General features: G+C 61.9%; 2 protein-coding genes and 1 pseudogene across 7 annotated transcripts in view; 2 read left to right on the top strand and 1 right to left on the bottom strand.

Annotated features, from left to right (window-relative positions):
• The window catches only part of SH2D7 (SH2 domain containing 7), a 6882-nt gene extending 4050 nt beyond the window's left edge, over positions 1–2832 (top strand). Inside the window, exons 5-6 of the mRNA XM_011374404.2 lie at positions 38–761; positions 2047–2832. Coding sequence (XP_011372706.1) covers positions 38–761; positions 2047–2097 — 775 coding nt within the window. The 3' untranslated portion in view covers positions 2098–2832. The remainder of the gene's footprint in view (positions 1–37; positions 762–2046) is intronic.
• Positions 2833–2837: 5 nt separating this feature from the next.
• Positions 2838–10646, bottom strand: part of CIB2 (calcium and integrin binding family member 2) — an 18288-nt gene continuing 10479 nt past the window's right edge. For 4 of the 6 annotated variants that reach the window (XM_011374368.2, XM_023520044.1, XM_023520047.1 and 1 more), the window contains 4 exons: positions 7057–7168; positions 5748–5895; positions 3737–3932; positions 2838–3357 (listed from right to left, as the gene is read on the bottom strand). In XM_011374368.2, coding sequence (XP_011372670.1) covers positions 3336–3357; positions 3737–3932; positions 5748–5895; positions 7057–7168 — 478 coding nt within the window. In that variant the 3' untranslated portion in view covers positions 2838–3335. Of the gene's footprint in view, positions 3358–3736; positions 3933–5747; positions 5896–7056; positions 7169–9009; positions 9202–10646 lie in introns of all 6 variants that reach the window. The other 2 variants (XM_023520045.1, XM_011374369.2) reach the window with 1 other exon arrangement.
• On the top strand, positions 8006–8124 carry LOC111729094 (annotated as a pseudogene).

Below are 10646 nucleotides of genomic sequence, written 5' to 3'. Positions count from 1 at the left end.
CCCCGCATGGGACGGTCGGGTAAACCGAGGCCAAGAGGCGGGTCTCGGCTCAGCGGAGCTTCGGTTCACCCGACGACCTCCTCGAGGCTCTGTCCCTCTCCCCCCAGGTCCCCATCGGGGTGCCCCCCCTCCCCAAGAGGAGCGCCTCCCTTCTGGACGAGTCTTTCGGAGGCACCAGCAACGTCGTCTACGCGGACCTGAGGAAGCGGAATCAGATGCGGCTGGGGCGGGGTGCGGAGGGGTCCGGCGAGCAGGGGCAGGGGCCGGCGGGCAGCCGGGCCTGCTCCCCAGGCAAGGAGGCCCCGAGGAGCCCCCTCGACGGGGGCCAGAGCGGGCCTGCCCTCGCTGCGGGGGACCCAGGCCGGGGCCCTGCAGTGTCTCCCACCTCCTGGGGCCTCCTCCTGCCCCCCGGTTCTGAGGCTCTGGGACCCTCGGCTGCTACCTGGAGCCAGGGGTCTCCGAAGCTGCGCCACAGGGCCCAGCTCTGCTCCCAGGGCCGTTGTGCAGACGCCTACGAACTCGTCCAGACAGCAGCCCCGGAGGAGGCCGGGGATGCGGCCGACCAAGGCGCCTACCAGCAGATCCCAGTCCACTGGGGCGGCTCTGCCCGGCCCCCCTACCCTGGGGCCAGTCTCACATGCAGAGAGCTGTCGAGATCCCCAGACTGTGGCTACGAGGGGACCCCCGAGCTCCCGGAGCCCAGGAACGCTTATGAACTAATCCCAGCAGCCAAGAGCAGGGACGCCGGGCGGACGGAAAAGGTGGGTTCGGGGGGGCTGGGTGCTTGCCGGCCCTGAGGGGACAACTGGCGGTAGAAGGGACACGTGGCCTTGGTCGCCGCCCCTGCCCCAAGGCGCCCAGAACTTCCCCGCCCTGACAGGTGCTTCGAGGCGGTGGGAGAGGCTGCCGTAGACGTGGGCGTGAGATGGAGGCTTCCAGGTCCTTCTGAGGTCTTTTTCTGCAGCAGAGCCTGACTCCCTGTCCCTCCCTGTCCCTCCCTGTCCCTCCCTGTCCCTCCCTCTTGGCTGCTGCAGGGGGTCTTGGCTCCGGGTCTGACCTGTCAGGGCTCAGCCACTCCCGGGCCATGTGGCTTTGGGCAAGACAGTTTCCCTGGCAATTGAAGTATGGCAGATTTAGCAAGATGAAACCCAGGAGCCCAGTTAACTTGAATTCCAGATAAACAACCGGTAATTTTTTTCCAAGCATAAGTACGTCCCAAGGACTGCAATCATTTTTCAATTATTCGAAAACTCAAAGTTACCTGGGCATTCTGCATTCTTATGTAGCAACACTGCCCGGGACCTCCAGTCCCTCATCTGTAGAGTGGCTGGTCCTCAAGCTGTGTCCAGGGGCGGCTGCCCAGAGGATGCTGCTGGACAGCTGCTTGTGCTCAGGACACAGCCCGGGATGGCTCCAGTGAACAGAGCTGCTATACTGAGGGTTTCTGATAAGGAAGGAGGAGGGGGGAAGTGGGGAGCAGAATGGCGAGGGGGGGGAGGTTGCTCAGCGGTTCCCTCCTGAGCCCCGAAACCTCTGCCCAGAGCTGGGGCGGATGAGCAGGGAGGGTGCGCCCCACGGGGACAGCCCCAGGCCTCGGCACGTGCGGACCTCTCCGGTCTGAACAGTGAAACCTGCCCCCAGCTAAGGGGACGTCACAGGAAGCTCTGGCAGCTGCCCCAGGGGCCGGGCTGTGCCCACACGCCCGGGACGGGGCGGCCTCCTGGGACTGTGGGCGGTCAGCCCCGGGAACCACAGGAGCCACATCTCGTGTCTGCTTCTGCCCTGGCTGCGAAGCCCCGTCCTGCCTGGTCCCTGGCGGCTCCGTGGACAGCCCCACCCCACTACACCGAGGGCACTCCTGCGTCCCAGGACCTGGCTAGGCCAAGAGCTCTGGGGATTAGGGGGCCCCAGGGCCCTCCGGTGAGGGAAGGGGGCCTGGTGGAAAGCCCACCGGTCCCCCCGCTCCCCGTGCCGAAGGACCTCCCAGCCCCGGCCACCCTGCCCTGTCCAGGGGCCCTGGCTGCAGCGTCTTGTCCCTCCGTGCAGCCTGACAAGCCCCGGAGGTTCTTCTTTGTGGACAAGAAGCACCGAGCCTGAGGGCCTGGCTTCCAGCAGCCCACAGCCCGGGATTCCGGTCATGCAGCCAGGGACGCCCAGCTCACCGGAAGGTGGCCCCCAGCCCGTCAGACCCCCCAGCCTGCGGCAGAGCCGGACTCAGAGAGGGGCCTTCTGGCTGCCCGCTGCTCGGGCTGCGTCCCGTCCCCCAGGGCCTGTCACCCACCGCGGAAGGAGATCAAGGCCGCAGAGGAGCCGACTCACGCCCTCCCCTCCGAGCCCCTGGCCCAGCAGGCAGCCCACCTCCGGAGCCCCGAGGGCCCTGCCCAGCACCAGCTCCGGATGTGGGGACACGCCTGGCCTATGGCCACCATCAGGCCAGGCTGCTCGGCCTGGACCCCCTTCCCCTGTCCCACGGGCCCTCTTCCCCGTGTCCCCACCTCCCTACGGGGGACAGCTTGCTGCTCCCTGCCCTGCCCCGGGCAGAGCTGGCTCAGTCCCCACGGGCGGGGAGCCCCCCCCCCAGAGGCCTCTGGGGTCGTCAGGACTACGTACGGCGACCAGCCTGGGCCTGACGCAGGGCGGGCGCCCACAAACGTTCACGGGAACTAGTGCCGTCACGGGGGGCAGGGGCACGACGCTCGCCTGACAACAGGCACCGAAAGGCGTGAGGGCCCGAGGCGGGGAGGCGGCGCCGGCCCGGAGGTGACTGCGGGCGGTCGGTCCAGGCCCAGGGGGACAGGGACCGGGGAGCATGTCCTAATGCAGACACACACGGCACGGGGACAGGAAAGGCTTTTACTACCAGGAGTTCACGAGTCTGTGGGCGGCACACACCAGCGAGGGTTGCACGTGGCGGGGAAGGGGGAACAGGGACGGCGAGGCGTGGAGAAAGATTGCATAGCTCGGTAACCCCGTTCTCTCTCTCGTTTTTCCCCCACGTCGCCTTGGGCGGCCTGGGTGTCTCTAGCACTGTGACAAGTCCGTACGATCCACCCCCGTTAGGTGTTCTTCCTTCCCCTCCCGGGGACCATTGCTGATGGGGAGAGGGCCATGGTACAGGGAGGTCAGGGGACAGAGGGCGGGGCTGTGGGCCTGGGGAGGCCCCGCCCCTCACCCCCTTCCCTGCTGCAGGATTTTTTGCTGATAGGGCCAAGGAAATGTTCGTGGGTGCAAACCCGGAGGCCGCGGCGCCAGTCCTGGGAGCCTGGAGGTCACGATGAGACAGATAGCAAAGCAGGATGGTGGGCTTCTGGTCCTCTGCGACCTCAGCAGTGTCCTCAGATCCGGATGTGGAAGGTGCTGGAAAGAAAGAGCGGGAGAGCGTGAGAGGCCTGGGCTGGGGCTACAGGGCCTGTCAGGGAAAAGCCAGCCTGGCCCTGCCTGGCCCTGCCCGGCCCCGACAGCTCTGGGGGTCGCAGGACGCAGTTGGCCCATGCCGAGGGAAGGCAGGCTCGTGGACCGGCCGTGCCAAGTCCCACCCCAACATCACCGGAGGCCCCAGGTCAGGTCTTTGCCCTCGGCCTGCAGGGGACAGGGGACTTCCCTGGCTGCACAGGGCCTGCGGGCACCTCTGTTCTCGTGGGCGGTGACGGCCGGCCTGCGTGGGGTCCCGGGAGGCCAGGACGTGAGCTGCGGCCCCCGCGCTCAGCTTCCCTCCCAAGCCAGCCCCCGGCGGCACCTGAGGAAGTCAGGGGCCTTGGCGATCATGTCCTCGAAGTCGGCGAAGCCCAGCTTGCCGTCACCGTCCAGGTCGGCCTCCTCGATGACCTTGTCACACACGAGCACCACCTCGTCCTCGTCCAGCTCCGACTTGGTGAGCCGGCCCAGCGTCAGCTCCAAGTCCTCCTTGCAGATGAAGTTGTCGGTGTTGAAGTCTGCGGGGCGGGGGGCAGGGACGCTCAGGCCAGGGCTGTGTCACCTCCGAGTGGTCACACGTGTACACCCGGCAGCCTCCCCACACGCGCTCTGGGGACACCGGCTCCTGGGACAGTTCAGCCGTCCAAATCCAAGGCCTCCTGGGAATCTGACCCCGTGTTCCCTCGAGAGCTAAGGAAACCGAGGCGAGAGAGGCCGAGTGGCCGCATCGAGGTCAGAGGGCTGCCTGGGGGACGGTGACCAGGCCTGCGTGATGCTAAGACAATTTTCTCAGCTCTCCCATTTGCTCTGGTCCCCAGCCAGACTCGCGGTCGGGGACGCACGGGCCCCTCCGTGGGCGGCCCCCACGGCCGGCTTCTGTGCACAGAGCGGGCAGCATGGCTTGGCGCTGCCCCTCGACACAGGCTGGGCACAGCGACCCTACCTTCCTGCTGCCCGCCTGACCCAAGGACCAGGCCGTCACGCAGGAGGGCCCTTCCCATCGACCCATCCAGCAGACCTCGCTCCTCCTCCCGCTTTGGTTCGACATCCCCTCCTGGTTGGGGGGAGCTTCCTAGACCTACGGGCCCCCGCCCTGAGCGCCCCGGCCACTGGCCAAACCCCGACGTGACAGCTCAAGTGAGTGTCGCAGGCTCCAGCTCATTTAATTCTCAAAACAAGGCAGGTGCAAATAGGGTCCCTTCTGCACAGGTGACACGACACTGGAAAGGGCGAGTGACCTGCGGGGGTCACGTCCCTGGTCAGCGGCGCATCCCGGAGCCCAGGCTCCTGGCAGGTGGCCCCCACTCATCTGCACTGTGGACTCCTGGGCAGCGTGGGGAGGGTACATCGGTGTCCTCGGGGTGCCCAGCAAGCTCTCGGGGGGAGACTGCTGGCAGATGGGCTGGCTGGACGCCCGCAGGGCTGGTGACACGGGATCCTGGGCCCACTTTACGTGAGAAGGTGCGGGTTCAGGCCCCCAGCTGCCCTCCCCCACTCCACCCCAGCCAGGCGCGCGAGGGCTCCCAGTCCTCCCATCATGGGCCCCTACGCCCGGCTCTGCACGGCCTTTTCTCTGCAGACAACAGCCTTGCCCAGGAGCAAGGCCACAGGGTCCAGACTAGAGGGGTGATGTGCGGAATTCAGGGTTTTATGGAGCAGCAGGCATGGTTTGTGGTGGGGAGACAGTGCAGGTTCTGTGTCTGAGCTGCAAACACACGTGGCTGTACAGATGAGTCTAAACCAAAGTCCTCTGGAACACACCCGAGAGGCCTGGTACCTGGCGGTCGACGTGCTGGGGACAGGTGTGTCTGTGGCTCCTCTGGTCAAGGACGGGTCCCCGCCCCTCCCTGGGCCTCAGTGTCCCTGTCTGGGGACTGTCTGAGGACTGGACGCAGCGGGAGTGAAGCCTCACCAGGACTTTGTGGTGCCTGGCGCCCTCTGGTGGCCGGAAAGGGGGAATGGCGGATCCAGGGCCGGGTGAGGTGAGGTGGCCTCACCTCGGCCAGAGTGTGTCCTATGGGGGCCTCAGTGCCTAGCTGAGGCCTCACCTTGTGACCCCAGGACGCCTGCGACCCTTCAAGAGCACAGAGCTGCTCGGCCCACCTGCAGCCCTGCAGTGGCCCCCCCCCGGGCATCGCTGTCCGGGGGCTCTCCTCTTCCATCTGCTCCCAGGACCCCGCAAAATCCCCAGTGTCCTGGTTGTGACTGGCCACCCAGCTGGGCTGACACTCTCGTGCTGGGGACGCAGGTGTCCCACTGTCCTCCAGGGCTGAGCCGGCGGGAACCGGATGGCCCGAGGGGCCGAGTACCGCCCCACACAGCGTCCCCGTTACCGTAGATCTTGAAGGCGTAGTTGGCCTTGAGCTCACGGGGAGCCGACTCGCAGAGCACGGAGAACATGTCCACAAAGTCGTTGAAGGTGAGGTTCCCGTCGCCGTCCTCAGAGAAAGCCTCCACGATCCGCTCCTTGAAGGGGTTCTCCTGCAGAGAGAGCCACAGCGATCGCCTGGGGCCAGGCGGACCGGAGGGCTCCAGGCCGGACAGCTGACGGCCTACGTGACGCTGGATGAGTGGCCTAATCCCCCGGCCTCAGCTCCCCCATCTGTAAAATGGAAATAATAACTGCACCCACTTAACCAGGCCGTGAGGGGACGGAGTGAGTTGCCGTAGGGAAGGTGTGATGCCGGCGCCCGCAGGAGCTCTGTGTCAGGTCATGTCACATTGTCACTGAACGAGACAAGTGGCGAGAGTCGGAGAGCCCATCGGACCCCAGGCCAGCAAATGCCCAGCTCCTGCGAATTCTCCTCCATCGGCCACCGACTCCCTCCCTGACCTCAGGTCACTCAGGGCCATCTCTCCTGTCGCCCTCTACCCCACTCTGTGCCCAGCCTGGGTGGCCCGGGAGGCTCAGAGATGACCACGTGGCTCCTGCCTGAGCGCCCGAGACCTTCCAGGGACCCTGAGCCTGCTCGCAAGCCCCTGTCCAGGCCAGGCTGGCCACTTGCCCAGGGCCGCACCTGGCCTCACTGTCCTTCAGGACTTGAGGCCACAGCCAGGACACAGGCCCCAGGTGGATGGATCCATGAGGTGAACCCAGAGCCACACGTGAGGGCTGTGTGCCAAGTGCCGCGCCACGTGGCGGAGGGCATCTGACGTGTGTCGTGGGTGAGGCACTCGTGAAAGAAGCCTTCACGTCAAACGCACGTGTGCTCTGAGCGCCAGCGGCATCGGGCCCTCCCGGGAGCCTGCTGGGGAACGGTCACGGGCCCCCAGACCTCGGAACCCGAGCCGGCATTTTGACCAGGTCCCCGGGTGACCCCTGTGCACACTGGAGTCGAAGAGGGAAGCCGTGGGCCACCGTGCATGACAGGCCACGGCCAGACAAGGCGGGAGAGAGAGAGGACCCGAGAAAGCAGGCACCAGGACTGTCAAGCACGGGGGGCTGGCCATCCGACAAAGGGGCAGGCGGCCAACGCAGGCCCAGGGCGCTGTGGGCAGGACCAGTCACGGCAGCCCCACGCCTTGCCGAGGTGAGGAAGCCGAGGCCAAGAGAGGCTCGGTGAGCCCCTGGAGGCCACTCAACCACCGGGGCCCCACGCAGAGGGGCGGGCCCTGTCCCCCAGCCCGCCCACCCTCACCTACCCGGAGCTCCGGCATCTGGATGATGAGGCTCATGGGCACGTGGACGATGGGGCTCTTCCTGTAGTCCATGGGGACGAGGTTGGGAGCCAGCTCGTAGAACCGTGCGTGCAGCCTGCGAGGGGGCAGGGGGAACGTGCGTGGGGCGGCGACCCCAGCCCCCAGCAGCCCGCGCCCGCCAGCGGCTAAGAGCCCCACGGGCAGCACCCAGAACGGACTGGCCGCACCGACACACACGAGTGCGAAATCTCGTGACACAACACACCGGGACATCAAGGCCAGGGGCACTTGACAGAGTCTGCCCTCGGGACGAAGCGGGATTTATTCCCGCGATGCGAGGGTGGATCAGTGTGGGGAAGTCTGACTACAGAACGTCTCAAGAGGTCAACTTTTCTGATCGACTCTCTAGCTGCAGTTATGACTAGTTGGCTTCATGGACACAGAAAAACCTGTGGAAAGTGATACACCAAGTATATGCCACACGTTTACAGTGATGGTGCCTGTGAGGTGAGAGCGGACAGGGGTAACTAGAGGTCAACTTCGACTTATTATTACTTCGCCTATTTCCAAGTTGTCTAAAATATTTATCGATAAAAATAAAAAGTATTACTTTTGTCAGTAGAAAACAAACTTTACTAAAGCAGAAGCTAAGGACACTCTCTACCGTGAATCAATTCCCCAAATCGTACGTACGTTAAAATACTGGAGACGCCCTCATAAAAGCGAGATGCCTACTATTATCATTACGAGTGAAAGTCGACGTCGTGAGTCAAGAAAATAAACGGTATAGTTAACTATTGGCAAGGAGGAGGCAAATTATTATTTGCTAGAAAAACAAAAGTAATCCGTTTGAAAAGTATTTGAATGAGAAAGAGCCCAGCAGCTGTTCTATACTAGTTTTTCTACACGTCGGCATCAGCCTATTCAAAAATATGACATAAAAAGAGATCGAGTCTATGGTCACGCCACCCTGAACACACCCGATCCCGTCTGATCTCAGAAGCCAAGCAGGGTTGGGCCCGGTTAGTACTTGGATGGCAGACAACCTAGGAAGACCAGGCGCTGGAGGAGTTTAAAAAAAAAAGATCTAATTCACGATACATAAAAAAAAAATAAAAAAAAAAAATCCTAAAATAAACGAAAAAAAACTAAGCATGAAATAAATGTGAAACGTGTAAAGGAAAACCATGACGCTGTACCAAAAGGTAGAAAATATTCAGGGAGTTAGGTGACTCGCTCTCTACTCCTGATGGAAAAGGCTGAATCCTGTGACAGTGACGACCCTCATTTCGTTTCTCTGTGGAATGACTATGATCCTAATCTAACTCTGCCAAGGATTTATGTGAGAACTTGCCAACACGACTCAAAAGTTTGTTTGGAAGAATAAATGCAGGAGACTGCGGGACAAACCTCGAAAAAAGGGCATCTGGGGAAACATTGGTCTGTCAGATGTTAAAACACAGTTTAGATCTATGATGAGTAAAACCGTATGGAGCAGACGCTGGCATAGACAAGGCGGCCCCCGACGGGAATGGGCGTGGGTCCGCGACCAGCAGCGTCTGGAAGTGGCGGAGGGGTCGGTGGTCCACATTCATGCCCACCTTTTGTGTAGAGATAATTAAATTAAAGTCATAATTTAAAACGCAGTTGCCAACACTTACGAATGAAAAGATTTTACACACGAAACCTGACCCCAGCCAACAACCTGACCCCCAAGGCAAAAACCAACTGGGGGTCAGGACCACGTGTCCCTGCAGACCCCAGTCCTAACTCCCCTCCCCCCTGTACTGCATGGCTCGTTTGTCTGCAGTGCACCTTGGCCCCTACAGATAGCTGAGTTTGAGACCCTTGGGACATTTAGTAAATGGTTTGGGGACAGAAGACGGGAGCTCATACACGGCTCCCGTAGGTTGGTTCGATACCAATAAAAATCGAAAGCCTTAAAAACGTCTATCCCTTCCGATCCAGAAGTCTCTGTTGGAAATTTATCCCAAGAAATAATCCCAGAGGTGTGGGTTGTGCGTCACGGCGTCACAGGATATTCACCACTAGGCTAGCATGATGGTGAAACGCGGAAAACCGAAATGTCATGTCAAACTAAATGAATTAGGGGCGTGGTGAAACCGTTTGCTTATCTATACACTCTGCCTAAAGAAAAGAAATTTTAAGAGAGTTAAAAAACAACGAGACCCCAATTTTTTGTAGATGCACACAAACGGGAAGAAACAGTGGCATGATATATACCGAAATTAGGTTAAATACACCGAAAGGTTAATCGTCGTTATTTCCGGGGAAGAGGAGTAGAGGTCATTTCTTTGTCCTCTCTTGACTGGCTTTATTTTCCTAAATTTTCTACAGTCATCACGTATCCCACGTGGAATAAAAAATTAAGAGTAACTAGAATAGATGATACAAAGTGTTTAAAAGGCAGAGGAAGTTAGAGAGGACAAAGTAACAAAGAAGCAAACGCCGGGCCCCTCGCTGGGTGCGCCTCTCTGGACCCGGCCCACGCGGCAGAGGAGCACAGCCTAACCCTAACCGGGGCCGCAGGGGGTGCAGTAAGGGCACTGAGCTCTTACCGACACGAAGGAAGTGGGGGGCTGCTCACTCAGGGTCAGCCCTGGGGGGTGCAAGTGCTGGGCCCGAGGGAGCAACTGGATCCACCTAGGGGGTGGGGAGGGGGCAGAGGGAAGCGGTCCCTGGCGGTTATCTGGGACTCTGACACTTGGGATCACTGGGCTGGGCCCCAAGCTACCAAAGAACCTACTGCTCGGCTTTCCTGACAACACCCAGCGGTGCTCAGGGTGCAGCTCATCCAGGGACCCACCTGGGCGGGGCCGGCGGGACTCAGGGGCCTCTCCGTCAAGTCCCAGAGCCTGCTGTCCTGGCCCCTTGGCAGTGACCCGGGGGTGGACGTCACGATCCCCACCCATCCATTTTATACAAGAACCAGAGGCCGGGGAGGCTCTGAGCTTGGCCAAGGGCCCAGGGATGCCGATGCCCAGGCTGAGGGGCTCTGCCCCTCACCCTGCCCCTCCAGGTGGTGGAAGTGGGGTGTTCCTGCCCACCCAGGTGACAGGGAGGAAGAGCAGCCTGGGCAGAGACGGAGGCCGAGGGACACTGCCTGCCCCAGCACAGTGCTCAGGGCAGTGACCGCCCAGCCCTCGTGGGAAGCTGCGACAGGCTCTCGCCCCAGCCCAGTGGCCTCCGGGGAAAGTGATCCCGAGACCTGCGGCTCTCAGAGCCACCTGATAGCCTGAGCAGGCGCCAGGTTTCCTACTCACCATCTGGCCCTGGGCGCTCAGGCTGCCAACCCCTCCCCTTCCCATCAAGGCCCCCCCCCAATATGGGAGTTATCTTGGGAAGGGTGAGGGCCTGGTGGACGGCCCCGGGCAGTCGGGCGCTGCACGCCACGCCCCTGTCTTTCGGACCTCCCAGAAGCAGGGGGACATCCGAACTGGAACCAGAAGGCGCTGAGGGACCCCCGGTCCAATCATCAGGGACCCCTCCTCTGACAGGTCCCAGGGTGCACAGAACTAGCAAGGGGGCTGGAGTCAGGGGCCAGGGCTTCAGTCCCTGGCTGTGGCACTGGC

Source organism: Pteropus vampyrus, unplaced genomic scaffold (assembly GCF_000151845.1).
Source record: "Pteropus vampyrus isolate Shadow unplaced genomic scaffold, Pvam_2.0 Scaffold245, whole genome shotgun sequence".
Classification (NCBI taxonomy): domain Eukaryota; kingdom Metazoa; phylum Chordata; class Mammalia; order Chiroptera; family Pteropodidae; genus Pteropus; species Pteropus vampyrus.
The sequence above is the reverse complement of the archived record's forward strand: the minus strand, read 5'-3'. Positions and strand labels throughout refer to the sequence as shown.